Source organism: Equus przewalskii, chromosome 10, assembly GCF_037783145.1.
Source record: "Equus przewalskii isolate Varuska chromosome 10, EquPr2, whole genome shotgun sequence".
Lineage (NCBI taxonomy): Eukaryota > Metazoa > Chordata > Mammalia > Perissodactyla > Equidae > Equus > Equus przewalskii.
In genome coordinates this window covers 44500008-44514932 of record NC_091840.1, presented here as the reverse complement: position 1 = coordinate 44514932, position 14925 = coordinate 44500008, and the positions used below count along the sequence as shown (strand labels likewise).

The following is a 14925-nucleotide window of genomic DNA, read 5'->3' as shown; positions in this document are numbered from 1 at the left end:
GGCGTTTAATGTGGATCTGATATGCAATACCCTTCTAGACATTTTATAGAAACTAAGTCCCCTGATCCTCTCAACCATACTAGGCAATTTTCCTCTTCAGTGTCAAGAACGGGAAATAGGCTCTGGAAGGAGAAATGCTTTGCCCAAGGTCGTGGATATAACATTCAGCACAGCTGGATTTGGTCGGGGTCTGTTTGACTCCTGGGTCTCTGCTCTTTCCTGCCGTACCATGCTGCCTCTAATGCGATGGTTCTTGACCTTATTTTTCTCCACCCCAACACACCTCAGGGATACGACACACTCCCTGCTATCAGTTCAGTGCCTCGCTATGCAGTCATTCCCCCACCCTGGGGTTGAGGGCCGCTCCTGGAGTTGGGAAAACGCTCCACAGGAATCTAGACGGGCTTGCCCTAGATGGAAGTGATACTGCTCCTCTTTCTGAACCACTCACCTCGTTTAGCTGTAATGTGGTTGTACAGTTTTAATTCTACCATTTAAAAATGTTTTAATTATTGAAAAGTATTTCCTGATTGTTTTTTTGTTAAGACTGGCACCTGAGCTAACATCTGTTGCCAATCTTTTTTTTTCTTTTGTCATCTTCTACTTCTCCCCAAATCCCCCCGGTACATAGTTGTATATTTTTAGGTGTGGGTCCTTCTAGTTGTGCTATGTGGGACCCCCCCCCCGGCATGGCTTGATGAGGGATGCTAGGTGCATGCCCAGGATCTGAACTGGCGAAACCCTGGGCGGGCCAAGTGGAGCATGAGATTAACCACTCAGCCATGGGGCCGGCCCCATATTTCCTGCTTCTATTGGCAATTCTTGCTGATTACAGAAAATACATAAAATTACTCGCACCTCCAGCAGAGTATAATCACCATTAGCATTTTGGTATATCACCTTCTACTGTTCATTCTATGCAAATACATAGGTTTTTTAAAAAATTAAACTTGACATTTAACGTATTTTCACTTGACAACATAGATCCAGAGCATTTTGGAGGCCATTAAAAATTCTTTATAAATAGTTTCATACGATTCTTTTTTCAAACTTCTTAATTATATTCATTTTTTATAAATTTTATCCAGTTTCCCCTAATCAAACCTCTAATGGAAAACATGACAAATGATTATCTTCAGTTGCCTACAGGGAGACAAGAAACGTTTTCTAGATCATTGTTACCAAACCTGGCTACTCTTCAGAACCACCCAGGAAGCCCTGTTAAATACAGACCTGAGCTCCTCCCACCTGGATCTGGTGAGATAGAAACATCCGGGTATCTGTTCCAGTCCACACTCCTGCCTCCAGGCAACGACAACTGCAAGTAGTTGCCACTCAACAGAAACACATACACACCCTCCTCCTTAGAGTGACACTAATTTTGTTCTTGACATACAGACATCTACTATACTTTAGTCTAAACTCATAATTCACAAGTATTTACTGCAGGTCCATAAGGTATAAAGATGGGTTTTGCCCAAGATCTAGCAACAGGTAAAAGAAATTATAAATCGGGGCCAGCCCGGTGGCGCAGAGGTTAAGTGTGTACATTCCACTTTGGCGGCCCGGGGTTCACTGGTTCGGATCCCAGGTGCGGACATGGCACTGGGTGGCAAGCCATGCTGTGGTAGGCATCCCACATGTAAAAGTAGAGGAAGATGGGCATGGATGTTAGCTCAGGGCCAGTCTTCCTCTTCTTCAGAAAAAAGAGGAGGATTGGCAGATGTTAGCTCAGGGCTAATCTTGCTCAAAAAAAAAAAAAAAAAAAAAAATTATAAACCATGCCACTACTTTCTATTACCTTTTCATTGGGGTGCATGAGAATCTGGGTGAAAGACGAACTGCTATGTGTAAATCCGGGATTGGGGAGATAAAGGCGACCCTGGGTCCTAACTTGTCCGAGTTACCTAAGGAACTTCACTACACATTATCATGTACGGGGGGGCACAGTTAGACAAGACACAGACCTCAAGCTGAGGGACAACAAATGTCTGTGCTCCCTTTAGTAGTTTAAAAACAAATACATACAAAAACGTATCAGGAAGAGGTGAGAACCTGGTGGTATCCCACATAATTTTCAAATCTAACACTTATTTCTGTTTTGGAGAGTAAGCATTCTTGATAGGGTCGGGTAAATGAAATATTTTCATGGCTAAAACTGCTATCTTTATACCAGTTGTCCCCAAATTTCTATCTCCAGCTAATTCCTAGACTTCCTCTTTCATAGAATAGAAAATGATGAGCTCTAAAGGCTATGAAATCTCAGAAAAGACAATCACACAGTACGATACCATTTTTTCCAACTTTATTTAAAAATTAACATGCCCATTAGAAAAAGTCTGGAAGGATATAGGCCAAAATATTAAAAATTATGGAGATTATGAGCTACAGACTCAAATTTCTAGCTACATATTTCCACTTGGATGGCCCAAATATGTTCAAAACTGAGCTCACCTTTACACCTGACCCCTACCCTACTTACTTACCACTGAAATCTGCCTTTCCTCCTTACTCCCAATATAGGGTAAAGGTGTCAACACCCACCCAGTCCGCCAGGCTAGACATCAAAGCTCAAAATCCTTCCTTCGGCCTACAATGCGCAGCGTACATCCTCAGGGAAGCCTTTGTGGATCCCTCAGACTGAGTAAGGTCCTGTGGGCTCTGCTTTCACACTGCTTAGCCTGCTTCCTTCAAGCAATGCTACCACACTTAAGCGGAGCATTCTTAACTCTCTGTGCCTCATTATTCTCATCATAAAACAAGCATGTTAACAAAGCGGAGAATTTATCATTGTTAAGTGTTTAGAATGGTGCCTGGTGCATAGTAAGCAGCCAATAAATGTTAATTATTATTACAGTTGTAGTAGAAGTTAGGGCTCTTTTGAGAGCAAGTAACAATAATTAAGAATTATACAAACAAGTCATTGGAAAGTCATACTAATTTGCTTAGAATCTGTTAATGGCGTAATTATGAACTATTAAGGTAGACTGGAAGCTCTGTGTTGGCAAGGACCATATCTGTCTTGTTCACCCCTCTCACCCCACATTTCTTACAGAGCTGGGCAGAGGAGGTGTTTTTTGTTGAGTAAATGAGTGAATTTTAGATTCCACATCCCTTCAACCACCAAATTCTGTGACTTCTGTCTCCTAAATAGCTCTTAGATCTTGTTCTCCATCCCAGTCGGCAGTCAGACTCCCATCATCCCTGTGAAGCGAGCCATCACAGTAGTCTGCTGACTGGTCTTCCTGCCCCGAGTTCTGCCTCCCCCAGTTCCTCCTCCACATTGCTGCCAGGTGGAATTTTTAAAAGGTGAATCTGATCCAGTCATTACCCTGTCAAAAGTCCTTCAATGAATACCCACTGCCTAGAGGCGCAGCCTCCAGGGTACGGTGGGTGAATCCTCAAGGGGTTTGCACATTAGAGTGTGACAAGGAAATATTAAAACCTCTATTTTTATTCTTTATTTATACAGCAAACACTCCTAAAACCTAGTTTATTCAAGACTGGTACTAGGATATGTACACAATATTTTGGGGGTACAGGCTTAAGATTTAGCCCAGTGAAAACTAGTTCTGTGGAAAATATTTCACTGAGGGCCACGTGGTATCCAAAAAATCGGAGACCACAGCCCGGAGGATGCAGTTCCTTCAGGACCCTTGCTCTGTCTACCCCTTCAGCCTCATCTCCTACGAGGCTGTGCTCCCTGGGCACACTCTGGGTTTCCCATCTCTGAGTCTTTGTTCTGTGTTTACAATGACCTTCTTTCCCCTGTCATCCTGGAAGATTTACCTAGCGGTTCACTCTGCCTAGAACAGTGTTTTGCCAGATCGCCACAGCCTGGCTCCTTCACGGGTATCAGGTCTCGGCATAAAGGTAAGCACCTCAGAGAGACCCTCTCTGACCACCCATCTAAAGGCACCCCCCCCCCATGCTGTTATGCTCTATCACTGCACTGGCTTCTTATCATAGCATCAACCGTACTTGATAACTTCTTGTTTAATTACGTGTTGATCTGTTTATTGTTCTCTTCCCACACTAGACTCCATGAGACCAGAAACTTGCCTGTCACGTTTACCTTTTCTCCACAGTTTCTAAAACAGCGCCTGGCACTTAGCAGACACTTAATAAATGATTGCTGAGTTTGACTAAATGAATAAAGGAATCCTTTAAGACTTCGCAGAAGGGCTGCCTCCTCTCTGAGGTTTTGATTTTCCTAAGAAGAACTATTCTTCTGTTGCTCACTGAATCGGTACATACCTCTCTTACAGCTTCACCAGTGCCTCTCCCCACTTGATCACGTACACTTCTAGGGCATGGACTGGGTCTTATTCATCTCTGTATCCCCAGCGCCTGGCACAGTGACCGACAACACCTGACAGGCGCCCACTGCAAGTCTGCTGAATTAACAAATGAAAAACCAAGCAGAACTCTAGCTGACCTTCTCCCAACTCTGCTGCTTCTAGTTCTGGTCTACTTCTCACCTAAATGCCCAAAAACTCATTTTGTAAGAACAACCCATCTGTATAGGCAAATAAGTCAACAAAACAAAACATAAAGTCTGAAAATTTACATCGTCAAATAGAAGTGAAAGTAGCTTTACGACTCCAGGTTTATCACTTCCACTTTTCTCTATTACATTTTAAAAATCCTTTCCACATTCCAATTTATTAAGGAAAATTTGCGGGGACTCTTACAACCTAAGGGTACAATTTCCAATAATATGTTTCCTATATTAAGAATTCTACTCTAACACAACAACAGTATTTGGTATTAGCAAATTTCCCTCCAATTGGTTACAACAGAGTTTGATATGAATTTAACTCTCACTTGTTTATCAAGACCCCTTAGATTATCTGGTATAATGCACCAATCATAACACTTTGGATGAGCCAGAAGCCACTGAAATGAAGTAAACTCCATACTTACTTGCTCCGTTGGGAACAGGCTATTGATATATTCCACAGCATTGAAATCAGCTCGATCTAGAGGATCCTGACTTGGAAATACCTGTATAAAGATAGGGGATTAAAAATAACTGCCATCTTTCTGTCTTGTTTTATGCATTATTTCTTTCCTCCCTACTGGGTGGCAAAAAACATATCTTTTCTCATTTTATAAAGCTTAACACACAACAGATGCTTAATAAAATATCTGTTAAGGTGAATCTTAAATTTTCACCAACATGTGTAATTTTAACATCTTGGTGCAACTAACAGAATGTGCAACAGTGAAAAGTTCCACAGATATCAACGAGGTTCCAAAGACAAGGGAAAATAAGCAGGCATTGTGCACTAGCAGATTAAACCAGCTGATGACATGGTGGTATTAAGGAAGTCTTGATAACAGATCTCCCTCCGACAATCTCCTCCCACGCCTTTCCTTTCTCCTCTGTGCATAGCTCCCCACTCTCAGTCCAAAGATCGCTTCCTCCCCGTCCCACCCCAGGTTCCCCGCCGAGAGCTACCCCATCCTCCGCACTCTCCTCCTCTCAGGGGGCGGAACGCTCACCTGCTCGATGGCTAGCTGCACGTCGGGAGTGAGCTGCAACACGGCTTCCAGCTCCTCCACGAACTCCAGTTCCTCCTCCTCCATCATCCCGCTGCCCAGCTCCCTTCCGACGCCCCCCCCAACCCCGAGTCTGACCTCGAGCCGTCACCCAAGTCCCAGAACCCCAACCCTCGCGATGCACCGCTCAGGCAAGCCTCGGCTCTGTCATCCAGCCGGGCACTTCCGGGAAGCCAGGCACTTCCGGGATCCGGGGCACTCTGGGATAGTGGAGGACTGACCTCTGGGCGTCCGGAGGAGGCATTCCTGTCACGTCTCGGGAGACTCCCCCGGCGGCGCTGTAGTCAGGCGGTGCCCGGTCGCCCTCAGCTCTCCTTAAGCCGGTGGGGGCCCTCTTCCCCTCGCCGAAGGCGCCCCCCACTGAGGGCCCTGGTGTTGAGGAGGGCCTGGCCGCCACGGCAGGACCCCTCAGTGAGGGTAAGCCCCGGCAGCGTCGCGACCCACCGACTGCCCCGCTCGCGGGCTGCGAAACCGGCGATCCTTCAGCTCCCAGGGCCCCCTTGGTCAGTGGCAGTAGGTGTCCCCCTGCCATCGGGGGAGAAATGACCCCAGCTGGTAAGTGGCGATGTTGCCAAGGACAATTTGTAGGATGGGACAGCGTCCACTTGTCAAAGTTGCCCGTGTGCCAAGCCTCCGGGCAGAGTTTTCTGGGGGTGTCTGCAGCTTCCTCCTCGGGTGGGGGGCGTGTGTGGGGGGAAGAGCCAGATTAGGCAGTGCCCGCCGCTGGGAAAATGTTTCCTTTCTGAGACGCTGGCTATCTGGAGTCCAAGTCCCGTTCCACGACTGTGTGATCTTGAACAAATGACTCCATCTGCCGGGCTTACCCTATAAGGATGTGGTGAGGGTTAAATATAAAACGCGCTATGCAAATACAAGCTGGGAATACAGGTAATATTAGGGTGTCTAGCCCTTATGCGCCGCAAAGGAAAAGGAGGCCGGATCACCCTGTGGAACACTCTTCCTGCAGACGCTTAAAACAGAGAATTGCAGCCAAGGGAAGAGTTGTTTTACCAGTTAAACACTGAAGCTCCAAGATGGAAGAGTCCCTGGCCCCACGGAGCTTTTTAAAAAAAATTTCATGAAAGTTGTTCGTAGTGAAGAAAAGATGGAAGCAATATTATTTCTAACAATAAAGGAAAGCTTAAAAATATAACTTGGCTATCCAATAGAACATTACTGACTCGTAAAATCATGGTTTTGAAAATTATTTAATGACGTGGAAAAAATGTGCTTAATATATCTCGGAAAACATGGTCCAAGTTTATGTGAGTGTGTCTTTTGTGCCTATAAAAATGGTAGCACAGAAATAGTACTTTTCTGCAGGTGATGGAATGCACACTCTTTGTACATTTTCCCAAAATATCTACAATTAGCCTATAGTACTTTTATGATCAGAAAATATAAATGCCTTTTTTTAAAAGCAAAAAGTAATTATATCCACCTGTCTTGGACTTTCTTTCATTTTTTACATTAAGAAATAATTTCCCTGTGGTAAAATTCCCCCTTGCAGTTTATAAGTCCATGAGTTTTGATAAATGCATATAGTCATGTAACTACCATCACAGTCAAGTCCTAGGACAGTTCCATCATCCCCCCCAAATTTCCTCATGCTCCACCTCATTCCCTGGCAACCACTAACCTGACTTCTGTCCCTATAGTTTTACTTTCCCAGAATGTCATATAAATGGAATCATATAATATGTCACCTTTTGAGTCTGGCTTCTTTCACCTAGCATAATGCATTTGTGTTTCGTCCATGTTGTTGCATATAGCTGTGGTTCCTCTCTTCTTGCTGAGTGGTGTTCCACTGTATGGATAGACCACAATTTGTTTCTCCATTCCCTGGTTCAAGGACATTTGGGTTGTTTCTGGTTTTTGGCAATGATGAATAAAGTCGCTATAAACATTCATGTGCAGGTATTTGTGTGAACATAAGTTTTCATTTCACTTGGGTAAATATCTAGAAGTGGGATTGCTGGGTTGTATGGTAAGTCTGTGTTTAACTTTATAAGAAACTGGTAAACCATTTTCCAAAGTGGCTGTATAATTTCTGCATTCCTACCAGTGATGTATGAGCATTCTGATTGTTCATAGGGCTTATTTTTAATGACGATAATAATAACATTTCCTAGCCTTTACTATATCCCGGGCACCATGCTAAGCACACATTGTCTCTTTTAATCCACACGGCACTTCTGAGGTTGCTACTTACTATCATTATCTCCATTTAACAGATGAGAAAATGGAGATGTAATTAAAAAAAAAAAAAACTTGCCCAAGGTCCCATAGCTAACTCTTCCTGCCATTCATTCACTCATTCAATAAATTCAACTCCTGCTCTTCCTGCTGGCGACAGGCACTAGGCTAGGTGATGGGAATTTAGGCAGTCAACAAAATAGACCAGGTGTCTGCCTCCACAGAGCTATTCCCGTGTAGGAAAAGAGTATTCATGCAAATAAATGGGTTATTGATAGGTCTATTGAAAGACAAGTAAAGAATATGTTGACAGACTATTGATAGAGTGTTCTGGTTGGATTTGGGGGTCAGGAGAGGCTTCTCTGAGGAAGAGATTTTTAAGCTGAAGCAAAGGGTGCAGGCTGGGAATAGAGGATGACAGACAAAAGGAAAGGTATATGCAAAAGCCACGAGAATTGGCGAGAATGATGGGCCTTCAAAAGCCAAGGGGAGAACGGTACGAGCAGAGGCTGGAGAAACAGGCAGTGCTAAAGGGTGGAGGCTCTTGAAGGTCATGTTGAGGATGGGAAGCCTTGGAACGATTGTAAGCAGAGGAGTGACATGACCAGTTTTACCATGCCTGTCATCAGCCCTAGTCCCCTCCTTTTTGTTTTCTCTGCTTCTGAGCAGCCTGCATTGTCATGGAGACTCATGAAACCAGGGTGACCATCTCTAGTACAAATTCATGCTGTCCAGTTTATGCATCCATTGTCAGCTCTCAATTGTATTCCCCTGTGACCCAAACCTTCCCCTACTCTGAATCTCCCAACTTCGTCATTTCCCTTCTCCCTCTTTGCAGATAAGACATTGGTAATGAATATAAGTTTGGGTCTCAGAGAGTTACACAATACAAAACGTGTAGGAAGATAAAAGAGCAGAGATGACACTAGGTTAAAAAACTGCATCAAGTAATAACAAGGTAGACTGATTTATTTATGATAAACAAAAGAGGGAAAGAAGCACCTTTAATAGTAGGAAGAAGCCTGGAAAGACAGATTATGGCATTTTAGGAAATAAAATATGGAAGTTTACAGATATGAGAAGTTTGGATATGAAAATAAGTAGCGTGTGATAGTCTCACAAATGAGCTGGGCTTTAAAAAAAAATTTCCTTTTATGCTGTGGGATGGGGTACAGCTGATGGCAAAGTATTCCAGAAAGCATATTTTCTACCTTGAAAGTTCACCAAATGAGGCATAAATCCAGTCTCTAATACTTGAAAAAGACACACAAAAACCCCTTGGATCCCCTATCCTTTAATTGGCGATGGGACAAGGCTGGATTGTAAAGGAGGAGTCCTACAGTAGGCTGGAGGGGATCTGTAGGGTGCATCTCTCAGGACAGCGTCAGAATAAAGTGGAATAAACCCAGTAACCCCCAAATGAGGAATTTTCGTAATGTTTCTCATTGTGTGAAAAAAATGTTAAGTATATAGGATGGAAATATTAGGTAGGTTAAAACAGCCTTGGTTGGTGAAATCCAGTGAGATCTCTAAATTTCACGTGTCAATTTAGTGTTTCTTTCTAACTGTTAAAAGGAGTGTCCAATATCCTGTTACATCTACAACCAGTTTCATTGTTTTTGCAGTAGCTGTACTATAATATCTTTTTTTTTTTTTTTGAGGAAGATTAGCCCTCAGCTAACTACTGCCACTCCTCCTCTTTTTGCTGAGGAAGCCTGGCAGCCTGGCCCTGAGCTAACATCTGTGCCCATCTTCCTCTACTTTATATGTGGGATGCCTACCACAGCATGGCGTGCCAAGCGGTGCCATGTCCGCACCCGGGATCAGAACCAGCAAACCCCTGGCCGCCGAGAAGCGGAACGTGCGAACTTAACCGCTGCGCCACCGGGCCGGCCCCTGTACTATAATATCTTAATAATTAATAATAATGTTAGTAATAAATAAACACTATTAATAACATTGTGCAGAATATGTTATTTTATAAGATCAAGACAGTGCCTTTCTTTCATTTAAGCTTCTCTCTCCATAATGACCTTCTCCTAAACAGCTGAGCTTTTTGTGAAACTTCTTATTAAAAAATTGCAGGATGTCTGAATTACCTGATCTGTATCCGCTAAATGCCAGTAGCCTAGCCCCTTCCTCCAACATTGTGTTAACCAAAAATACCTCTTACAAATTTCCAGAATGACCCCTAGGACTCTCAAGCACAATCACACTTAGGTCCTGTTGTCACAATAGGTAGCAAAAGCTCCCAGGCCAACTTGTGGTGGAGGAATATAGTTTAATTTCTGCATGAAATCTCGTTCAAAATGTTTTTTTGGCACTCCTTTATGGACTGTTTTTGGTACGTGACTTTTCATGATGACAGGTCCTTTTGCTGCTCTTCATTCCTGAATTTTCTGACCATCCTGGACGCTGGCATTTGTTCTTGATTGACATGCAGGTGGTTCTGAATGTTCCCATAGTCCTGGACACCAGTTTTGTTGTGGTTGGTGCTCTGGTTATCCGTGCATGCCCATTCTTGCTAAACCGATCCTAATCTGCAGCTAGCTTCAGCGGCTCCCCTGTTCTCACGGTCATGGCTCAGGCATTCAGTCATGCATACATGCTAGCTCCCAGATGCTTTTAAATTAGAACCCTTTCCCATTGGCTACGCTGGGTTTCTAATTCAGTAATTCCTTCACTTACTCACAAAGTGATAATTACATAGACAAAATGACAGACCCTGTTGTGCAAGTCTTACACATTACAACAAATATAAAAAGACTTGTTTCATAAAACTGACATTCTCTAACTAGTACAATCATTGTACTCTAACCCCCCGAAGTATCTCAGAAACACCACGGCCATTTCCAGCCGTGTGTTCTTGTTTCTTTGGCTCCACCTCTTCCTGCTGAGTTCTATTGTATTCCCTGAGCTGGATCTTCAGCTGCTACTCTTCTCCTGGTCTACACCAGTAGTTCTTAATCTTTTCTGAGTCTGGACCCCTTGGAGGATGTGAAGAACCCTGTATAGATCCTTTCCCCAGAAAAATATACATTTGCATAATATTTTGCTTGCAATTTTAAGGGAAGGGGTATTCCATTGAATATTTCTTACACTTTTTTTTTTAAGCCCACACCTCCTCCTGCTAAACATAAAAATCTTGTGAACCCTCCCACACCAATATCCTGGTACGAGGTGTGATCCTCATTCCTCCAATTTTACAATCAGTGATACGAGGTCGATACCCATTCTCCACTTGCCAAGAGTATTTTGCACAGCTAAACTTTGTACGTCTACATCAGAAAACCAGTAAAAGTTTTATTTCCTAAATGTAAGATTGTCCAAGATTCTGATTGCCTTCTCCACTCTGATCGCCCACTGAGATTCATTGCTTTGAGAGACCGCTCTTACAGCCATCATTAGTCTCCAAATCTTTGATATCAACACTTGGTGTCAGTCACATGTTTTCAGCTGCCTGTGAAAATCTTCGCTTTGGTTATTCTCAATTTCCCTTCTTTGCCCTCACTGCCCTTGCCTAAGCACATTTATCTGTTGGGTTAAGAACTTAGCATTTTTTGGGCAGATAGAATCCACTACACTAAATGATAATGAATGGGCGGCTTCTACAGTACAGTGCATTTGCATTGTACTTTATGCACGGCTTCAGTGTTTTCACATATGTTGTTTCTTAGTCTTCGCCATAGTCCTTGAGGTAGCTAGGACGGTAGGCTGAGGAGCCAAGGTCGTGTAGCTAAGTGCTGGCCTGCTAGAATGACACCAAGGTCTGTTACGCTCCAGTCTAGTGCTTTTGCTCTCGATGCTTCTCTCACCTCCCCAAGCTAGGTCCTGCTACAGCGTTATTTAGAAAAATCAAAGCCATTGTTTCCCAAGAGCTTACAAGACACCTTGACACTTTAAAAAATGATGACCCTAAAAGCATGTGTCATGTCATGTTTTTAAAAATAGTACCTTTCATGTATTTTTCGAGGCAGCGTGCTTTTCTTACTTCATCAGATTTCTAAGTATACTTCAAAATACTGGCATGCATGTACTGAACCATGTTCCACAGAAAGCCGAGCAGGTTGAACAATGGCTTTTTAGGTGCTTATTATGATTTTCCTTTCTGTTATATTTATGTAATAAATAAGGAATCATTTGTATTGGAAAAACTCATACAACACAGGAAAATGTCAAAGTCACTCTCACCTCACCTCACCCCATAGACACACGCACAAAACCAACACATCCACATACTCACTTCTCTCCCCAGAGGGAGCACTGTTGGCACTTTGGTGTTTTTCCTTCCAAACGTTCTTTGCATGATTATACAGCAGTATATGTACTAATCACAGTTATAGTTTTTTTAAATCATAAATTATATCTCACTATATTTATTGTTATTTGCTCTTTCCCCTTTAACAGTATGTTCTAAAGCTCTTTGTATTTTGGTCTATCTCTCCTTTTAATGGCTATATAGTATCCCACGGTTTGGCCATACCATAAAATATTTTATTTCTCTATTACTGGATATTTAGATCATTCCTAATTTTTTGCTATTACGAAGATACTATATCCTTGTAATACATATAAATAGTTCTACCAGCACTGAACAAAGTGCCCATATCCTTGTATCTTTATGTACTCTGGGTATTATCAGTCTTGTAAATATTTACTTATAAAGCTTTTATTGGCCTTTTTTATTTCTTCTGTGTATTTCCAGTTTATATCATTTGAATAATTCTTTTGGGTCGTTTGTGTTTCTTCATCATTTGTAGGATCACTTTGGCTATTCTGGATATTAACCCTGACTCTGCTATATACTATAAATATTTTCTTCTAAACTGTTACTTGTCTTTTAACTTGTTAGTAGTCCCTTTTGATGTACAGTTTTGTTTTGTTTTGTTTTTAATGTACACAAATATGTCAGTCCTTTTCTATATGACATCTGGGTTTTACACCTTGTTTGGGAAAGCTTTCTCCAGCCTATGAATTATAAAAATAGTTTTCAAAACTTTCTTCTAATAGATTGATAGCATTGCTTTTTATGTGTAACCTTTGCTATATCTGGAATTCACATTTGTACTTCGTGTGTGGCAGAGCATTGTATTAGTTTCCTGGGGCTCCAGTAACAGATTACCCCAGGCTGGGTGCATTATGACAACAGAAATTTATTTTCTCACAGTTCTGGAGCCCAGAAGTCTGAAACCAAGGTGTCTGCGGGGCTGATTCCTTTTTGGAGGCTCTGAGGCAGAAACCGTCCATGCCTCTCCCCTGGCTTTTGGCGGCTGCCAGCAGTCCTTGGCACCCCTCGGCTCGTGGACTCATCATTCCAGTCTCTCACTCCGTCTTTACATCGACTTCTCCCTGCCTGTGTCCTTTCCTGTCTCTTAGAAGAATACTCCCACTGGATTTAGGGTCCACCCTCATCCAGTATGGTCTCACCTCAGTCCTTACCATAATTAAATCTGCAAAGACCCCATTTCCAAATAAGGCCGCATTCTGAGGTTCTGGGTGGACATGAATTATGAGGGGACACAATTCAACGAATTCTATTTTTTCTAAAGGAAGGCTAATAGTTTCTGTGGTTTTCTTACAGAGTCCTCCCTTTCCTCACAAGCATGATGCTTGCCACAGATTAAATTTAGCGGCTCTGGTTCAGGATTCTGTTTTGTTCCATTGAAGTGTTTCTTCTACACTGTTGCAATTATAATAATTTGTAGGATGTTTGGGTATATTAAATTCCTCCCCTCCTCCCAGCGTTCTTTATTCAAATATTTCTTGGCCATTCTTACACATTTTGTCTAATTCACCTAAGCTTTAGACAGAGCTTGCTGAGTCCGTTAAAAACATGTTGGGATTTCGATTGGGATCGTTCGGTCATGCAGCGTTTAACGCCAGGGACACGTTCTGAGAAATGCGTCGTTTGGTGATTTCATCGTTGTGCGAACACCACAGAGTGTACTTACACAAACCTAGATGGTCTGGCCTACTACACAACTAGGCTACGTGGTACTAATCTTATGGGGCCACTGTCGTATATGCGGTCCACCGTTGCCTGAAATGTCCTTATGCGGCACACAACTGTATTGAATTTAGAGATCAATTTGGAGAAACTTGGCATGTTTACAATATTGAATTTTCCCTTTAGGGCCATGTTCTCCATTTATTTAGGCTTTTATGTCTTTCAGTCAAGGGTTGTAGCTTTCTTCATATAGGTCTTGCATATTTCTTGTTAGGTCTAAACCTAGTGATTTTATACATTTTAAAAAAATTGTAAATGGGCCTCTTTTCCTATTACATTTTGTAACTGATATTTGCTTACTTATAGAAAAGATATTTATTTTCATATATTGACCTTGTATCCAGACACCTTACTTCAATTATTTTATTCTAAATTTCAGTTGTTTTTTTTGATAAATTACCATATTGCTTGAAAAAGTGACAGTCATCTCTCTCCCTTTTGAGTGTTAAAATCTTTTTTGAAGGCTTATGTGTGCACTGTTGTCTTGGCCAGGACCCCAGTAGTAGTGTAAAACCACAGCAGAGTGAATGAACATGGTACTTACCAGCTAAATAGAAGGAAACATATAAAGATGAACCAGTCAAGCCACAGATGCTGCATAAGGAAACAATGGACTTATAACACATAAAAGAAGAAAAGCAGCAGAGTCTTGACTAGCAAGTGCTCCCTCTCCTTCATTTTGCACTGATATTACATAATACTTTCCCAATCCTTCTAAGACCTATGCTAGGCAACGCCATCGTGTTACCTGGCAACGTGGGAATTTGCTCTGCCTGCAGGGCAAACGTATTTCAGCCTGGCTCGTAACAGTTCATTAGCCTTTAGATTGACCATTAATAGTTTGGGAGGTCAGTTACAGACAGGTGGTGACACTCAGCTGCCACGTAAGCATGCACTAGTATGGGCTTGGGCGGAGGTTCCTGTTGCTATATATAAGGAAAATTCCCTCCCAAATGAGACTTTGAAGTCCTTGTAACTAATCAGCTTTCTCTGCATTGTTTTTAGTTTCTGGCCATTCAGGTTTTCACCTACAACCTTGTTGAGAAGTAATTACCTCTTGCAGTTGAAATTGGCTGTGCATGGTAACAGACACTGCAGACTTAGCTTCAAAAAGAGTGGTTTTCCTTGATTCACTTCTTAAACAAACACCAAGCGCC

General features: G+C 42.4%; 1 protein-coding gene and 1 long non-coding RNA gene across 3 annotated transcripts in view; one reads left to right on the top strand and one right to left on the bottom strand.

Annotated features, from left to right (window-relative positions):
- Positions 1 to 6339, bottom strand: part of VPS53 (VPS53 subunit of GARP complex) — a 138138-nt gene extending 131799 nt beyond the window's left edge. Inside the window, exons 1-2 of the mRNA XM_070562842.1 lie at positions 5509 to 6339; positions 4927 to 5007 (exon numbers count right to left, since the gene is read on the bottom strand). Coding sequence (XP_070418943.1) covers positions 4927 to 5007; positions 5509 to 5595 — 168 coding nt within the window. The 5' untranslated portion in view covers positions 5596 to 6339. The remainder of the gene's footprint in view (positions 1 to 4926; positions 5008 to 5508) is intronic.
- On the top strand, positions 5990 to 9720 carry LOC139074112 (uncharacterized). 2 transcript variants are annotated; one of them, XR_011523564.1, is made up of 2 exons: positions 5990 to 6120; positions 9423 to 9720. It is a non-coding gene; the product is annotated as an uncharacterized lncRNA (long non-coding RNA). The 2 variants fall into 2 exon arrangements; XR_011523565.1 differs by having other exon boundaries at positions 5991 to 6120; positions 9427 to 9720.
- The last annotated feature ends 5205 nt before the right edge of the window (positions 9721 to 14925 follow it).